At 40.0% G+C, this 19,496-nt stretch overlaps 1 protein-coding gene across 2 annotated transcripts in view; it reads left to right on the forward strand.

Moving 5' to 3' along the window:
* Positions 1 to 765: 765 nt before the first annotated feature.
* Positions 766 to 19,496, forward strand: part of MTMR7 (myotubularin related protein 7) — a 41,867-nt gene continuing 23,136 nt past the window's right edge. For both annotated transcript variants that reach the window (XM_059844731.1, XM_059844732.1), the window contains exons 1-5: positions 766 to 930; positions 11,995 to 12,117; positions 13,670 to 13,832; positions 16,970 to 17,127; positions 18,715 to 18,843. In XM_059844731.1, coding sequence (XP_059700714.1) covers positions 907 to 930; positions 11,995 to 12,117; positions 13,670 to 13,832; positions 16,970 to 17,127; positions 18,715 to 18,843 — 597 coding nt within the window. In that variant the 5' untranslated portion in view covers positions 766 to 906. The remainder of the gene's footprint in view (positions 931 to 11,994; positions 12,118 to 13,669; positions 13,833 to 16,969; positions 17,128 to 18,714; positions 18,844 to 19,496) is intronic.

The raw sequence follows: 19,496 nt of genomic DNA on the forward strand, positions 1-19,496 counted from the left end.
ATGATAGCTGGTTAGTATTTGAAAGATGGTTAGGGATACCTGCTCTCTATCTTCACACTGGTAAACTGGGAAAACCATCCCAGTGTCATTTCTTTTTGCTCCAGGAGGAAACACATCTCCTGCAATAGGTAAGGCAAAAGATGGAAAAAGGAATTTCTGGCATTAAGCTGAAAACTGTGTGCCACATAAAATATTCCCTTGTGCAAATCTGAGGATGCAGCAAAGTCGTGAACTACAGACACACAGAGCTTGAGATAAACAAAATCCAGTGCTTCGGTTTCAGTAACTGGAGCTTTTGTCTTTGAGCTACTGTACGCGCTGGGCCAGGGAACAAACAAAACGGGGGGAGGCGATTCCAGACAGACCTCGCTTTATGCTTCCGATCTGATCTCTCCTGAAAGAAAGGGCAGAGGGATGTAGCGCTCGATAAAGAGCAGCCCGTGCGGGCTGCGTGCTCGGTGCCGCGGGGCGGAGGCTGCGGGCGCGGCGGAGGGGCCGGGGGCGGCGGGGCCGGGGGCGGCGGGGCCGGGGGCGGCGGGGCCGGGGGCGGCGGGGCCGGGGGCGGCGGGGCCGGGGGCGGCGGGGCCGGGGGCGGCGGGGCCGGGGGCGGCGGGCGCGGAGCATCCCCGCGGCCGGGGCGGCATGGCAGCTGCCGGGGAGGTGGAGCCAGCCGCTGACCTGCCGGCACCGCAGCACGGGCACATCATCTACCGGCAGCAGATCCTCCCTTCTTCCTTCCCATCTGAGCCGGGAAACGCCAGGAAAACATAAAATGAAATGATATAATTTTAAGGAATAAGAATTGTGTTCAGCATCAGGGCCGCAGCGCGGCGGGGAGAGGCCAGGTGCGCCGGGCTGCTCGGCCGGCGGGGGCGGTGCGTGGGGAGCTCGGCCGGCGCTGCCGCCATGGAACACATCCGGATGCCCAAGGTGGGTCCCGCCGGCCGCGGCAGCATCCTCGCGGCCCCTCCGGCTCCGGCCCGAGGGAGCCTCGCCCCGCAGCCCTGCGGGGCTCTGTGGCCCTGCAGCTGATGCTGCGGGCTGCTTTCCGGCGAGTTTGCCATGATTCCAGCCCTGCTGCATGGGCTTGTCGGGATTCTCACCCAGTCCCTCTGTTAGCGCAGACACTGCCCGTGAGCTGCACGTATCCGGATGGCAGCTGGGTTACTGCTTCTCGAACGCCTTTCGTGAGCCCTTTCGAGATTTCAGGCTCGGCGATGAATTCATTTAGGTTTTCTATGCCTATGTTTCATCTTTAGCCGACGTAATCCGTCTTTTTCTACAGCTTTCTAAGCGCTAGGCCTGTATTTGTTTAACAAAATTGCCACGTTGCTCTAAAAAAACCCCCCAAAAAGATACAGTTTTAACATATAAAAGGTTTAGATTAAAAGTAATAACAAAAAAGTGAACCAGAGCAATATGTTAATTCGAAATGGGGTGGATATATTATAATAAATATTGGGATTTATTATAATAAATAAATAAATATTTTCATATTTATTTATTTATTTATTTATTTATTTAATAGCCCGACCCCCTGAACTAAATAATTTATTTGTATTTATTATCAATATTTAATATGATTGCATGAATTTGAGATTAGGGCCTTGTTAATTGCTTATCTTTTTTGGCCTTTCGGTGTTAAGGTGTAAATCTAGTAAGAAGATGGGCATTTATTACAACTGCCTTTCTTCTAATCTCATTTCATTACCTGTTTTGACCCTTTTTGGGAAGGAAGAATTTCGGAATAGTATGACTGTGTCCTCCTGCAGGTAGGTACAATCAGTGGAATTTGTCTGTACAGATGCTCCTGACCATTTGCTGAAGAATGCTGAAAGCATGAATGAGAAAAGTGTTGAAAACAAACTAATAAGGGTTGTTGAAAAACATCCCAAAAAATAAATGATTGTGTTTGCTGTGAATGGAAGACCCAGGAAAGTCCCCATTGCAGGCAATGAAGCTTATCTGTTTTCTTTTCTACGAGCAGGTCCTGGTCCAGAAAATATTACTCTGCATATGTAAACCCCATTTCTGTACCTGGTACTGTGAGAAGGCACTGTACCAATGCCTCAGATCACTGAAAATCTTAACTCAGTGTGAGGTGATTCTGCAGTCCTGCATCCTGGCAGTCTCCTACATTATAGCTATGCTGAAAGATATCTGATATAATAGAGCAGTTTAGAAGGAATGATTTAAAGGTACAAGGGGTACAAAAATCCTTTAAAATTTCCAATATAAATGTAGAAAATCAACATCTATTGACTGATTACTCAAATACTTCATCTCTCCTGTTACTCCTAAATACACTGAAAAATCAGTGTATCTACAGCTCCTTGAGAGAATTGATGCTTTTGATTTTTTTTTTTAATCTCCTCATAGTAAAATAAGTCATCAGTACTTGTTGGGGGTTTTTGTTTTGTTTTGTTTTTACTGAATTTGGTTTTGATAATTTGGAGCTGAACATTAAATGTTTTCCAATGCCTGTAATGTAAAAATAGGTAAGAGAAAGCTCACAGTATCATGGGTTAGCCTCTGGTGTCACATTTCCTGACTCCATACAATCTTGTCCTGAGAGAAATTTGGGAAGTGACTGCCCTGCTCTGCAAAGGTATTAATCTCAGAATAATAACACTTTCCCGATTCACAAACCCAGCCACATGGAAAAGCAAGATAAATCCCATACTTAGCAAGATAATAAACTTATTACTATCTGACAACAAAATTCTTAGCCCAAGTAAAAGCTTTTCCTTCAAAGGGAGGTCTATATTATGTGATGCCCATTAGGTCTCAACAACTGTTTTAATTTTAAGAGAAATATTACTGTAGTGATTTATGGTTCATAAATATTAAAATTAATCTGATAAAACATAACAGACATTTAAAAAGCAGAAGGTAATTACCTACCAGTTTGATCAGTGGTTCATTAACAAAACTACTCTATGTCAGAGTGACAGAGGAGAGGGAGCATTTAGACCTGGCCACATTCTGCAGCTTCTCAGATTCCACAGTTGGATTAGGGTCCAGCTCTTCCTAGTTCCATTAGTGCCCGTTTGTGGACCTCTCTGTGTGAGTTAGCCAGAGCTCCTTATAGACAGGATGACGCTCTCTGGCTCCACAACCTGCATGGAAGCAAGGTCCAGAAGATTGAGGCTTTACGAAAATTATCTTCTTCTGTCTATTGAAAAGTCCTGAGTAGCTTCCCTCAGTATTGCTTCCTTCTAGCTTCAAGTATTTGTTCAATAAAAATTCCATGTTCTCCTTATCCATGCCTTCACAGTAAATCTTGATCACAACCCTCCAGATTCTGATAATTTCAGAGAAATGACCCCAGGACCACTTTCCTATATCCAATCCATTGTTCTGTAGATATGTTTTAAGTTGTTTTTCCTGGAGGTAATTCTACCATGTCTGCCTGTGTTGAAGCTCCCATGGTGTCTCCTTTGCCCACACAATGTTTAGCAAGGCTCCTCTGGAGTAGGATTTCCCACTGCAGAAGCCATTCTGGTGCTTCCCCAACAGACTGTTTGTATCCACCTGCTAACACACTATTTGCTGTGCTGATCACTATTGTTCTGTTGTTATACTCTTGGTAGAAAACAAGGTGCATATATGATGTATGCCTGTATGGACATACATAGGCACTGTATTTTCACAAGGTAAATGCCAGGTATGAAGGCTGTAATTTAAGAGTTGGAAACCATCCTTCATTGCTGAATAGAATTATATATAACTCCCATATCCCTTTAAAAATTAAAAATTAATAAAAAAAGTGACTGACATGAGTTTGGATTGAGCAGCAAGATAGTTTAGGATAACTCACCAAACCCAAAATACGACAAACAGCTCATAACATTCAGGAAAAAAAAAAATCAGCAATACTTCTGAGAAGATTAGAAGCGTGTTTTATGAGCATGTGTAGAGATATGTCTGGCCATGGACAGGATGAAAGATCCAGAGCTCTATAGATATGTTTATATCCTTTGTGTTTGTATATTGGCAGCAGGCCTACTTAATGGCCTTATAATAAAGAACACATCAGTTTATCCCTGGTGTACTAGCTGTCTTCAGTGGGCTTAGCCCAGAAATTCTTTTGGCTCAGTGTTAACAGAATACTTGGGATGACTTGAGTTGCTGGAGTGCTTTCATTTTTGTGATGTTGCAGTGAGGTACTTCCTTTCAATGATGTCTCTCAGGCAGAATTTAAGATCTGCTCCCACGTTAATGACAAATCTCTCTACCAGATGTATTGCTTTGCAGAATAAATTTCCAGCATGTGTAAATGAGCCGTGTGTTTGCTTTTGGTTTTAATCTATTTTCCATAATTCTTACATTTTAATAAGATTTTATAACATGTCCTTTTTTACAAAGTCTCCATCAGGAAACCCATGTAATTTATATCCACTTTATATACGACGATGTAAATGGCAAAACATTTTTCAAGGTGTCTGTCCAGACCAATAGCAAAATTGAACCCAGCATGCCCAGTCTTTACTTTCCTACTACATGTTCTGGGTTGCTGGATCTCCACATTTTTTTTAAGGTAAGTTGGAATATTCTACCACTGCTCTCTGTGTGCCTTCTGTTGAGATAAGTTGTGATATTACAGTTATGTTCTCTGTATCCAAGCTACAATTCCTTTTGGAAAAGTTTGATTTATTTCAGTTATGTAGAAAGGTGGCAGCAGCCCTGAGGAGGTATTGGGGAACCCCTGGGGACGTGGACTGGTTGTTTCCCCCACTGGGAATGGGGAATGGAGTGCCACAGGCACTTCACTATAGCACTAGGGTTTGGCTAAACTTGTGTTTTGTTTGCTACTTAGAAAAGGTAGAGGAGGTGAGGCTGGCATGGCCTTTGCCTTTTAATGGTGTTTTGAGTCATCAGGTTAGAGCAAACACATTATGCAACGTCTTCTAAGTGCCAAGTTGATTTTCTGTTTTTCAAATCTTGTGTGAAGGTGGTTTCTGTACCTTCCTCTAAGTATACAGCTTAGAGCAATGTGTCTTACAGTTCAGCTGGTGTTTCCTTATTTCATAACTGTTTCTCATTTTACATCATGGTTAAAAATTGTTTAGCCTGTTCTGGGTCCAGTAATGTTTAGTGGCTTCAAATATGTCATTCTACTTCACTGCTTTAGTCAAATGATGCATTAAAACATCTACACTCATCCTGGACACATTTAACTCTGATTTTGTGAGTTATGGATTTTTTTCTTATTAATAAATCTTCCTTATTTACAGTGAAATTTAGTTTTCTTTGGGTTCCATTTATTCCATCTTTGTGCTATGAAAGTTTGAGCCCTAAGGATAAATTTAATACAAGTGAGCTTTGTAGTATACTATGCCAGAAAATGTTCTGTGGTAACATCAGACTGGAGGTGGATAAAATGAAAATAAGAACTGAAGAAAATGTCCACATATTGTGGGATTGGACTTAAAATAACTGTTTGGAATTGTGCTATAAAATATTTGTTTTGAATTAGAGTCATAAAGATGTGGACATCAAGCTACCTTCTTATTAGTGTGAGTTTCGATTTAAACAAAGTTTTGTAACAGCCATTATTCTCAAAATACTTAGTCAAAAATGGTCAGAAGATCACTCAGACTTCCATATTTTCAATAAAGTGCCACTCAATAAAGAGGTAGCTGGATAAAGTCATAAAACAAGCTCTAAAAATCATGAGTAGTCATGTGTTTTAATTTGTTGTCTTGGTATTTATGTCTAAACTGCCAAGTCTAAACCTTTTTCCACTTGAAAAATAGTACTAGAAATCATTAAGACAGCATGTCTGCAGGGTCCTCTTTGATATTATTTTTTTGTGCATAGTAGGAGACTGAAGTTGGAATGAAGGATTTGAGAAGTTAGGCTTTGGGGTGGTCAAGGCTGGAATCCCTAGGCCTGCTGTTAATGGGCCCAAGTGGGTGGCATTTGAGCTGTTGTTGCCTGTAAACTAAAGGAATTATCTATTTGCAATGGAAAATGCACACTGACGTTTCCTGCTGTGAAGGTGTACTCTGCTGAGAAAGACAGGTCCCTTCCACCAGAAAAGGAGTCCTACAAATCTGTTTTTAATGCAAATCTCTCGTGGCCTGCACAGCTGAAATGACTTGGTACTGCTGCTCTAAAATAGGCTGCTGAACAGGGCATGGTTTTAAACATGTAACACAAAAGCCTGTATCAAATACAAGAGTTTAAAGATATATTTTTTATTACTATCCTTTGGCAGAATGCAGAATTGTTTCTCCCTATATATCTTTTCAGAACCAAATCTAAACAAATTTGGCAAATGTATTAAGATTTACTGCCTTGATGAAGCACTGTTTTTCCTAAATTAAAACTCTTAGATAGGATTTTTAATTGAATACACTTAGTTGCTCTCTTCTCCTTTTCTAGTTAAATGAGATCTAATACAGACTGAAAGAGAGAATTTTATGTATGAGCCTTATGTTACAGTGTTGGCACCATGTTGTAATGCTCTATACTCTTGTTATAGGATCTTGTTTGCTGCTCCCATTATGCAGCTGTTACTCAGGTGTATCTGATAATGTGGTGCTGACCTCACTCTTTATAGATCTTAGCAGACAACAGTTTCTTTTTTAAGCCAAATTATTAGGTAGTTTGTTGTCTGTCTTGCCACTATGAATCATTCATTATTATTTTTCAGCTCTTTTCCTCCATTTCACTTTAGTTCTTTAGAAAAATTAAACTTGTTTAGATTTTTCTCGAATAGTTTCTCCCATCCTGTCAGATTTGCCCTGAGGAAACTTTTTACAATGCATCTCTTAAGGTGTCTTTGCTTAAATTTAATGATTTACTTTTGGCTTTGAGTCTTTTGACATATGCAGCCATCTAACTTTATAGACTGTGCATTATTCTACTGCACTTGGTAGGTCTTTTCAGAGAGGGAAATATAAAAAAGTAACATGCATCAAGTACAGTTTTTATGATTCTTATAAATGAAATGGAATGGAAACCACATTAAAAGGCAGCATCAACTGGCAATTCAGTTTTCTTTTATTCTTGCTCCAAGTTCATGCAAAAAAGATCACTTATTGTATGTTTTGTTTAACAAGTACAACTATCTTTGTGTTGGAAAAAAAAGTAATAGCATTTGGTATTTTATATGTAGCCTTTTTTCACTCTCAGGAATTATGCTAAACACATGGATAGCTGAGGTCAACCAGGGTGAAGAAAGCTCAAATATTCCACTTGGCCTCAAACCACACCAGCTGTGCTCCTTTTTTCTCATTAGGCTCAGGCTTTTGGCTTTCACAAACTCTTCCCTTAGCTTTTGTCTGCCAGCAGTGCTAAGGCCAGTGAGAGTCCTGTCACGAATTCCCAGGATGCAGTTTCTTCTTGCTTTCACTCATGTGTGTAACCTCATGAGGAGAGAAGGGAAGGCAGCAGAAATCCCTGGTCAGTCTAGAAGGCCAAGGGGATGGACAAGAAGTCTCTGTAGGGCTAAGTGTGTGCCCCTAGGGCCCAGCCTTGGCTTTGGGTCAACTTTTTAAGCAGCAGAGAAGTTTGTGGAAGTGGCCTTTCTCTATCCTTGAAGAATCACTGAAACTCATTTGGGCAGCCAAATTTCAAAGTATTTTATCAGCTTATACATGAAACTTGCTTTTCTGGGTTCTGGTAGAGTAATGAATTTCAAGCGTCTGAACAATAGAGAAGCTCCTGAGGATGTGGCCTGAGTGAGGAAATTCTCTGCTTGCCTTTAATTGGCAGCTTTCTCCTGGCTGGAAAGGTTTCCTGGCTTTTCTCCTTCTTGGGATAAGGAATTAAGGAGATGAATTAGTCAGGGCTCCTCCTAAAGGAACAGGGAACACATGGGAGTTGATCCCTTTTGTTCTTGGCTGACAAATAGGCTTTTTCAGCTTCTTCAAGATGCCCAGTGATAATGGGCAGGTCAGTGATGACCATGGCAGAAATAGCTGTTCAAGTGTCTTCTGCTTCAGGTTAGCTAAAGCATAGGAAGCAATCACACAGACTTAAAACCTATGTAGTGAGAAAAAAAGCTCTTTGAGATTTTTTTTTTCATAATTCAAATTTAATTTTATTGGAAAATTCTACAGTGAGACCATTTTGTGTCAGATAGCATCTCCGTGCTGCACATGAGCTTTGCTGTGACAGGAAGCTCCAGTCCTGGCCAATCTGCCATATCATTTTGCTTCTCCTTTCCCTGCTCAGTCTGAGCCCCCAGTTGGAACTGATCCTGTGTTTATTTGAAAAAGCTTTCCCATGTGGAACTGTGAACAGCCTGAAATAGTAGCAGTAACTTCTGCACTGTTTTGAGATGCTGACGTGTTTGGAGACACTGAAACAGCTTAAAGAAGTGAGACGAAGGTAGCATATTCAAAAAGCATTCAAAAATAGGCAGTGCAGTCAAAGCTTATAAAAAAAGTTATTTAAACTAAAAATGAAAATAAACTAGGGTACTTGAATATTTTTAGGAATAATGTTTTGGCACGCAAACTTTTCCAAATGCTTTCAGGGTCATATGTTTGCTGTTCTTCCTTAGGTGGGAGTCCCGTTGAAACTGGTGGGAGTTGTGCCTGAATAAAACTTTGGCCCATGATTTTCCCTAATATGACATTTTTTTCTTGAATGACCTCCTGGCAACCTTCTTCATAAGTCATTTGTCATGTTTATTCTCTGAGTAAAAAGTGCCTTCCATCTGTTCTTAATCTGTGTTCCCTTTAACTTCTATTTTTGCCTCCTTTTTTCTGTCATCTGTGTTGCATTGGAAATGGACTTTCTGGGCAGCTTTATTTATCTCCATGTAAGCAGTTGTAGTCATTGAAATGAATCTCCTGGTGGTCTTTTCTTTAGGCCTAGACAGCCACAGTCATCAGGAAAGAAAAATAAAAAAGGAGAAAAAATAAAGAGGCAAGAGCTTCAAATTAATTATTTAAATTATGGAAGTTTTACTTAGATGCCCCTCTCTAGACTGCCTTGGCTGATGTTTTTTTTCTGATTCATTGTGGTCTTCCAGCTCTCAGCTTTACAGATTGTGTTTTCCGATCTGGTCTCTCACACCAGATGTTCATTTTAGGTGAAGAACACATGCATGGTCTATCCTTTTTCCTGTAGGAAATTGTGTATGTCAGTATGTAGGAAATTATGTATGTCAGTGCACATAAATTTTGGCAATTAATGCTGATTTCTCAGCATGCTGTGACATTTTAGATAGAAAAAAATCTCTTCTTCCAAAGCATTATTACTATGTGTGCTCCCCTCTTGTGGAAATGAACATATTCCCATTCCCTCTATTCCCAAACTCTCTAGGTTTAAAGAGACTGCTGGATGTGTCTTTCTTTTCCTGATTAGGAGAGTGCAGAAGGCTCATTCTCTCAATCCTTTGATCAGCAGAGTGAAATCTAAGATTGAGCAATGTCTCATTTTACTGATGGACTAAATTTATCATTCATAAATATAAGATTATACACATGGGGGGTAGATCTTATTCATGCCTGCATACATAAGTTAAGAGTTAGGATTGATAGTTCTAAAAAAACAAACAAAAAACCCAACAACAACAACAAAAAAACCAAACCAAACAAATAAACAAAACCAAAACATCCCCACAAAACGAACCTCAACCCCAGCTTGTTCAGCAGAGGACAAAAAAAAGCAAGCAATATTTGAGAAGTGTTAAAAACTAAAAAAAAAGCAAAACAGCAAACATCACCATACCACTATACAAACTACAGAAACCTGCTGTACATCCAACTTTTGAATCCTGTTTGCACTTTTAGCCTTTCCTGAGGAAGTAGACCTCATGCAGAATAGTGTGGAAGAGCCTGTCTGGAATAGCTTCCATAAAGGTCACAGCTATGTAAAGCTGGGCTCTTCACTCTTGGAACACGAGGATGGGGGGAAGGGTCTGTAACAGCACGTGTGGCACGTAGCTGGTGACAGGTTCAAAAAAAGCAGGAGGAAGGGATTTCATTGTACTATGTAGAGCTGAAATGTGAATTTCACTCTCACAAGGTGTTATGGATGCCAATAAGTTACTGATATACAAAATGTTATTTAATAAAATGAATGGAATGTAAACACAGTTATGGCTATTAAAAAGTGTGACCTCATCTTAGGAAGGCCCCAGAGCTGGGCTGAGATCCTGAGGGAGCATGAGTACATGGCTCCTCTCACACTCTTCCCTCAGCTGCTGCAACTGTCTGTTCTTGAGAGACAAACTGCAGGGAGAGGTGAATTTTGATCTCCCTGGTGCAGCCACTGCATTTGCTTTGATGAAATCAGACTTACCACACTGCTCTTACTGCAACTGTTCCTGTTCATTCAGATCCAGCCTTTAATTCATTTGTAGCTCTGTATTAAAAAAAAAAAAAACAAAAACAAAACCACCAAACCATGACCAAAGAGGAGCTTTGTTGGTTAGCAGTTTTTAGTCATGAGGCTGTGATTGATGAGTGGGGAAGGATGTGACCCAGGAGGTCTGGAAATTCATCCCTCAGCCCTGTCCTGCTGTGTGGATGCCAGCCTAGCTTGTGTTTCATGGCCCATGCTAGCTCACTTTGTAGGCTGGGGTGGGTGATGAGTGTTTTGTGCAAGACCAGTGCCTGTGCAGCAGAGCCCTTGTTGGCTGGACTGCAGTGTAGGGACCTTTCTTCATCCAGACAGTGCTGATTTTTATTGGTTTTGTGGGTTCCTTTCAGAAGGGCACTGCCTGCATTTTTCTTTTGTATTATCCCTTCTCTTTTGCCTGCTGCTGAATGCGTGCTTGGTTAATACTGTATTTCTTCCATTCCTTCTCAAGCCAATACATGACCTCTGAAGTAGATGGCCCTGGGAAAAGACTTCATCCATGCTTTCTAGCAGCCTTTTTTGTTTAAATAAATAGTTTCATTTTTGTTTAAAACAGATTATAACTGGCCTTAAGGGAGATGACTCTGCTTTAATAATGGTTTGGTTTAAGCATTTTGCTACTAAACTGGCTTATTCTCATTTTAAGTTTTTCTTTATTCCTGGTTTTAAAATAGGGCAATATATTTGGAATACACATTGCAAACGTGTAATTCTCAGATGCTGGCATTCTGTTTTTCAGGAAAATCAACTAATAATAGTTTTAAAATTGTTGTAGTAGGAGATCCATCAAACCCATGGTAGCAAACTGGTGATTGTTTTGGACAGGTTTTATCCCACTGAATATCAAACTTGTTGATGTTTAAAATTATTGTAGTTCCTCAGTCAGAAATCATGTAAGCCTAGAACAATTTGTGTTCAGAGGGACCTTAAAGATCATCTAGTTGCTGCCCCTAATATGTGCCTAATTATATGTATATAGCACATGCTATATACAAAATACTAATGATGTATGAGTCACAAGCTGGTGATCTGAGAGTTAATAATGTGTTTTAGACTCTCCTGTTGTCAGGAGTGCAGCAAAGGGAGAATGCCCATTTTGTGCCCAAGGTGGGAGAGCAGTGGAAGTGCAGCTCTTGAGTCCCATTGAAAAGTTACTGAAGGCAAAAACTTCCAGTGTGACCTCTGCTGTCAGCCCGAACAGGAATGAAGGGTGCAACATCAAAATGTTTATTTTTAGCTCTTTTAAACTCTTTTAACATTGTTTTAAATCCTAACAGAGATTTGCATGGGAGAAAATTTGCCTGATTGAGACCCACTGAAGAAAGACACTCTACCAGTATTATCTCCTACTTATTATTGTTATCAGGGTTTTGGTAAGATGAGATCACTAGGAAGAACTTAAGTGAGAAATTGTCTTTGGAAGTGTTAAGTAACAGGTTTTTGGATACAGAGGTACCACAAGAGAGGGGAGAAAAGGAAAATTAAGGAAGATCTGGAAATAAATCACATAATCCCATTTTCTCATATAGTTATACTTCATTGATATTTAATGTCGTGCTGAAAAGAACTTTGTAATAGACCAAATGTGAACATTGAGCTCCCACTACTGAGCTTTCTGTCATAGCCTATTTATTTCTTTCTTTTTCCTCTCTCTCTTTTTTTGTATAGGTGGAAAATGTTAGGTTACTTGATCGCTTATCTTCAAGAAGAGCTGTGGTGGGAACCTTGTATTTAACAGCTACCCATGTCATATTCGTGGAGAATGGTTCTGAAACCCGCAAAGAAACCTGGGTATGAATTTTTATCATTTCCGTTAGCTGTAAGTGCAAGGCACTTTGCTGATGGTAATTTGAAAATTACTTCCAAAACGCTTTAAAAATAGTTAATAATTCATATGGATGCTTTTATGCAGCCATGTGAAGTTCTAGCCTAGTAATTTTCAAAAATTTTCAGTGGATTCTAGATATTACAGTATAGTAAGAGGAATAGAAGGCTATTCACTGTGTGAATACCAGATGTGATTGACTGAGGAACAGCTGCTGTAAACTGCACTGTTGCTCCTGTCATCCTTGAATATGCCTTGAATGTGAACTACTTCCTCGGCTCTGCCAATTCTTGGCCTTCTCGTTTACTGGTAGTGTTGAATCAGTGATTTTGTTGGTTTAATACTTTAATTTTTTTACTAAAGTAGTATTTTGAAATAGCTGTTTTGATTGATTGACAACATGCATTGCCTTTTCTTTTTATTTAACCCCAGCCATTGACCAAGCCACCTACAGCTACTCGCTCACTCCCCCAACCAGCAGAATCAGGGGGAGAAGCTAAAGGGTAGAAGGTAGAAAATGGGTTAAGATAAAGAGAGTTTAACTGGGAAAGCAAAAGCCACACTCACAGGCAAAGCAAAACAAGGATCAAATTCCCTGCTTCCCATGGGCAGGCAGGTGTTCAGCCATCTCCAGGAGAGCAGGCCTCCATCACATGTAACAGGGACTTGGAAAGGTGAATGTCGTCACTGCAGGTGTGCCGTGCTTCCTGCTTCCTTCCACTTTACTCACTGAGCCTGGTGTCACAGGGTCTGGAATATCCCTTTGGTCAGTTGGGGTCACCTGTCCTGGCTGTGTCCCCTCCCAGCCCCCATCACTCTCAGTTTCCTGGCCAGCATTGCCTCTATGTAAGCAATAACAAAGCCAGTTCTATATGATCAACCCAGTGTTCAGTGCAAATCCAGAACACAGCCACTGTGAAGGAAATGAACTCTACCCCAGCCAGAACCAGCACACATGTACACATATAGGTACAGCTATTGCTCCTTGTCATACATCTAAAATTCTTTTATGTAGCTTAATTATGCAGCCCTCGTCCATTTTTGCACTAACTCCATCTTCCTTTGAGCCCACTATTCCTGACCAGATTTTTATTGCAATGTTTCGTCTCATTTGATGCAGTATTTAAAATTATATCAGCATTACCATTCTACCTATGAGGAGGCAGAATATTTTAGCCTTATGTAACTGGGGCTGGTTCATCTTTTCACTGTGCAAATAGATGAAATGAGCTTTGACAACCACTAGCTTACACTAAAGCAAACAAACAAAAAGCTTTGGATAATGTGAGCAGGCTGATGTTTGAGCAGCTGAAACACTCCAGAAATGCCTCTTTGTCTGCAGGTGATCTATCAAGCTGCTTGAGCCTGAAGCTGGAGATAGAACCAAACTACAGGAGGAGGAGCATGAGGGTTTTCTGAAAGAGTAGTGGAAGTACTGTGCCTGTTCTGGCACATCATTATAAATAATTGCTTTTCTTCTTAAAGTTTTCACTAGCATAACTCTTTAATTGCCCTCAGGTTCTCCACAGCCAAATTTCCTCTATTGAGAAACAAGCCACCACTGCCACTGGTTGCCCCTTGCTGATCCGCTGCAAGAACTTTCAGGTGATCCATCTGGTGATCCCTCAGGAACGAGACTGCCATGACGTTTACATATCCCTGATACGTCTGGCTCGGCCAGGTATGGGAAGAAAACAGCACAAAAAATCAGCCTTCATCCTGAGGAGGGAGAATTTAGTGGAAGAAATGTATCTGTGCATCTTTGTCCTTTGCAGGTTAAGAAAAAAGTTTCAATGGAGATGTGTTGTGAGAGAAATATTGATATAATCATTTGTAGATCAATGAAGACAGCTCATTATAACAAGTAGTTTACTCTGGAAATTATGACATGAACTTCTGTTTAAAATAATACTCTAAAATAATACTTCTGTTTAAAGTAATACTCATGGGCATCATGGGCCATGAAATATATTATAAAGATATATTGTGTGCAACTAATTTGCTGGATGACTTGTGTAAATGTAAATTTAGGAGAATATTCTAAATTCAGGTAAGTTTTATGTCTCTGTTGTAACAAAAATTTTACAATACATCAGTGGTCCTGTCAAGATTTCCATTTTGAACTTTTGTGCTGCGCAGAAATTCCTTAAAATCAGTGAAAGGTTTAGCAGCAAGCAGTTGTTTTATTTCACTGGCCTGCCTATGCTTTGGCCTACTATTATCTACATTTTGAGTATGCCCTGTATGTTTCTGAATTCACTTCAAGATCCTTTTGAAACCTTTCCCCTTTTCAATGAAAAACCAAATGTTGTGTCAAAGCCCAACATTTGATTGCCTACATTATAGCTCCTCTCTGCACTGTGCTCTCCTAAGACCCAACTGACAAAACTTCTGGATTGTTTATTTTAAATTATGAATTTATAAATATAACACCAGCTTTGGTTCTTTATTATTTTAACAGTATGCAAAGAAATTATCTGCTGCAGTCTTGACAAAGCTGACAACAACTGGATTTAATTTTTTTTTTCTTTTTAGGAGAAAAAAAATCTTGTTATCTGCTCTGTAAAGGGGACAAAAATTCCACAGTCCACCAGCACAGCTACTGAGCTTTATAAAGTACTAATAATAGCAGTAGTACTATATTACTGTAGCAGAAGTAACTTGATAAGCTAGGTGATGCAGGGTGAAAGTAATCAGAGACATTTAAAACATTTAGAAAAAATCAATCAGTGTTTCTGCTGATGAAAATCTGGATTCATTCCATGCACCCCAGCTGCAAGTACATGTTCATGTATGCTGGGAGGCATGTGATTCTTTAATCCTTTTTCTTGGAGGCAGGAGGAGGTCTGTGTGCTGCTATGCCCCAGATGATGAAAGGAAGAGTAGCTGAGGACCCTGAGTACAAGTTCAGTGACTGACTGCAGTGGACAAGAAGGTCTGAGTAAAGAAGAGGCAGTAACAGCACTGTAGAATTAGCTCTTTGCATAGTTTAACTGCACAGCAGTTTTCCTTCTCCAGCAAACTATCTGATTGGGATTTGAGACAGATAAGATCTTGCCTACCTACTCAAAATTAGAAGGCTCTGATTCAAGCTGAGTCATTTGTACCTGACTGTGCTCTTCCCTGTCATTTTGTCAGGGCATGAAGCTGTACTTCCTTTGGATAATATGGTTGCTCAGCATTAGAAGGTATTTTTTACTCCATGAGCAGATAATTTGACCTTATTGGGCTCTATTTTCCACTCTCTGCCTGTTCTTTTAATTCGTTCCTGAGAGAAGCTCATGTTGTATACTGGTTTAACACATTCCATGCTATCTGATATTCTAGTTGCAATAAAGGTGAAGATTATGCTTAATTTTTTTTTTTACTAGAATTTTAATAAGGTCAAGCTGTCAGCTGAATTTGGCCTTTTTGCTTAATTAAGCCATTTTGTAAAACAAGCTGACCATAAAATACTACATATCTAATAGCAGGTTTGCAGATGTTTATGGCAAAGTTATTGAAAGATTGGGAAAGGTCCTGTAAGTACTGGCAAAGATGTGGTAAGGCACTGACTACCAATACTTGAATGTTTTGTTATTATGTGCAGATACCACCATGTGGTAATACTTATAATGTTGAGGCAGACTGCAGTCATAAGTAACCTGGATACATAGGTAGATTTTTAAAGGCTTTCCTTGTGCCTGTGAACAGCAGATCCATTGGAAAGAAAATCCCCATGCTTCTGACAACAAAGCAGTGAAAACAGGAGCTCAGATTGCTACCAAAAGCTCAGCTTGGACTTACGGATTGTGCTAAAACTTTAGCTTAACATGTGAGAAATAAACCAGACTGTCTTCCTAATCTGTGCCATGCCAGAAGTTTGAAATTAGAGAATACAGAAGGAGTTTAAATTGCTGGAAAATGTGGAAATAATTCTCTTTTTTCTCCCTACTCAAGACTTTGTTGATTTTCAGTATGTTCCTGACAGAGTTAACATGAACATCCCTGTAACAGCTGGGATTCAGTGGCAGTGGTGTCTGCCTGCCACTGCTCTCTAGGATTAGGATTAATTAAATGCATATATATTCCTAAAAAAAGTTTAAAAACTCCAGCGCCACCAAACTTTCATACATGGTATGTGGTTGAAGGTAACAGGTGCCATAGCTGCTTAAACAACTTCCTGGTGATGATAAATTATTTGATGTAGCACATGCTTCTTTAATCCTATTACATCATGTGCATCTTGAATGCATTTGCTAATAATTCAAGGACTGAATTTTGCAGTCCACAAAACTATGATTTCACTGGTTCTATTGGAAACCTTCCTAAATAGGGACAATGACTACTGAGGTGTTTTTTTTTTTCATTTTTGGAAGAATGTGCTGCAAAGTCCATTGTTCATATCTTTTTTCTTTGCCACAGGATAGATGTTACATTAATAAAGGGACTTCTAAACTACTCTAGATAGCAAATTCTTTTGAAGAACAAGTGCTTACTCTGGCACTGGCTTTAGTTTTCTTTGGATAAAAGCACATTGCTGACATTTTGTCTTTGTGCCGGGGAAAGTTTTTACAAATGTACTGGAGACTAGCAGAACAGTATGTCTTAAGTAGCACTTCACTTAAGGCACATAGATTGCAACATATACAAATAACAAAAGAGCATGTACCTTCAAAGTTTTCTTGACAGTAGATATAAAGCAGGATATGTGCTTTTGTAAAGCAGAGTGTGCTCTTTGAAAGGAGGCTGCATCAAAGTCCGTGCAAAGTATGATTTCAGCATGAGAAATCTGAAGGCATTTACCCTTTCTGTTTCTTTCCTTATTTTTTTTCCCAGTGAAATATGAAGAGCTGTATTGCTTCTCCTTCAATCCAAAATTAGATAAAGAAGAACGAGAGCAAGGGTGGAAGCTTGTGGACCTCAATGAGGAATATAATCGGATGGGTGTTCCAAACAACTATTGGCAGATTAGTGATGTAAACAGAGACTATGGAGTAAGTTGTTGTGATTTTTCTGTCACAGAGGCTGTCTGTACAACAAATCAGCAGCCTGACCAAGGACCACCATATGCTTGCTGGCAGTATTCTTTGTGCTCAGTGCTGTACACACATGTAGTAAGGTGCAGTTACTCTGCTACACATAAAATGGCACACAGAAAGTGAGAGAAAGGATGGGTCTTCATTTGACAGATGTGGAAATGAAAAGCAGAAAATAAGTCCACTGTGTTTTAAATGTTAGAGTTCAGCTGCCTGGGAAGAAGTTAAAGTCATACCTAAGGTTATGTGTGTGAATAAGAGTTTCCCTGATATGTAGGGCTATGCAAAATTACTTCATAGTCATTTTAGGAAAAAAAAAAATTGTTCCAGATGGAACAATTGGCAATATTTTTTCCTCACTGGCTGTTCCCACACTCCTTTTGAAGCATCTGTGATTGACTGTCAGTGATTTTCACAGTGATCTTATAGGTCATAAATCTTCCTAGCTGCCTGCTGTCCTTCCTCATTCGGTCTTGTACGATTGAAGACCTTTTAATGTTAATTAATTGTGAAGAATAATAACCAAGATATTTTTGAAGGAAGTTTGTCCATGCACTCCATTGGTTCGGTTGCTGGAACATATCCTTGTTAGGGAAGGACTGTGACATTCCCAGAAAAGACTGAATGTGCTATCAGGGATTGTTTTCTTTTTGTTAAGATGAGTGGAAAAAAATGTATGATCTCTTTTAAGATAAAGTGTAGAAAAAATGTCATGATGAATAAAATCCAGTTCACCACAGCAGCAACTGTAACCACAAGCCCTTCCTTTCCTTTCCCTTTCTTTACATATCTCTCAACTCAGAGAATAATTTCATCCTGGCCATCCTTAGTGCTTTAGTCATCTCAGAAAGTCAAAGGGAGATACTGAATATCCTTCTGACCCCAGTCAGAATGCTACAGACAATATCAGGAAAAGGGGGTAAAAACAGGATTGCATCTGTGGCCTCACTTGTCTTCAGAGGTAATCTGGGGCTTTTTTTGCAGGCTTATAGGTTCCTCTCAGAAGTGGTAGGCATTGTCAGGGCTGCTTGCCTTTTGGCAGCCTCATTTGATGAAGCTTAATTTCTTGTCGCCGTGTCCCTATTTTTGTCCTTTTTTTTCTTATTATCAAATTTTCTGAAAAATTTGGCTCCATTGTTCCCTCCCATATTGTCCCCTCCCAGCAGAATGTTTGAGAACTTCACCCACTCCCATCCTTACTCCCAAATTCTGCTGCAGAGGATACTGCAGTTGTAAAAACAACCTTGCTATACATAACAACAAATCCTTTCTGGGATGAATGTGTGTTAAGCCTGTTTCAACAAGTCATGAATTAACACTTGGAAATACAGCCCTTCAACCCTTTTGCTTCAGTTTTTCCATCTGTAAGTTAGGATTAACACTTTCCAGCTTCAAAATGATGTTTTGAGGGCCAGCAGTGATAGGTTTACAATTACAACAGACTATTCCCCGAGGTTTGAGTTCTATGGTGCTTTGTTTTTGCTGTGAAAATGGCTAATGCGACTTGCACTTTGCAGACCAAACAAACAGAGTTTCCTTTCACAGGTCTGTGACTCCTATCCTACAGAAGTCTATGTACCAAAGTCTGCAACTGCACACATCATAGTGGGGAGCTCTAAATTTCGCAGCCGAAGGCGTTTCCCAGCTCTTTCCTACTACTGCAAGGGTAACAATGTAAGTGTGAATTTGTAACCTCAAATGTTTGCTTATTTTGGCCTTGGCCTCATAATTCTTCTAGTAAGGTTTTGCAAGAGAAAATCAGTGTTTATTTAATTTAAAAAAAAAAAAAAAGAGTGTAGGCTGGTTAGTGTGGTTAGTTCATTATTAGACATTTAATGCAGACATTTGAACCCAGTTTCATCATCCAGCTCACACAAAAAATGAGTGATCTCTGTATCACAAGGAAGTGGAGTAGTACAGGAGGCCCTGAGACATGGGTGGCAGAGGAGTGAAGGCCAGTAGCAGGCAGCTTAGTAGCTGACTGGGAGGAGAACAGAGCAATTTTGGATCTGGTAGCTTGAGAGCAAGTTGAGGAGGGTCAAAAATGATACTTGCATCAGTTAGAGAATCAGGAGCAGCTTTTCAAGAAGAGATCTGTGAAAAGACACAGAAAGGATGGATATAACAGCCACTAAATTTTGGCTGAGCAGTAGGTTGTGGTTTTTGGTTTTACTGAAGAGTCTCTCCTTGTCTGCAAGAGTGAGGAGTTCCACCTTGCCCTCTCCATAGCAAACATTCTCAGGGCTGAGCAAGGAACTGCTTCACTTGTCTGTAACCATTTGGAAAAAACCTGAACCTAGACTATTTGCATTTCTGTTTCTGGCAGC

This window comes from Haemorhous mexicanus, chromosome 4 (assembly GCF_027477595.1).
Source record: "Haemorhous mexicanus isolate bHaeMex1 chromosome 4, bHaeMex1.pri, whole genome shotgun sequence".
NCBI lineage: Eukaryota > Metazoa > Chordata > Aves > Passeriformes > Fringillidae > Haemorhous > Haemorhous mexicanus.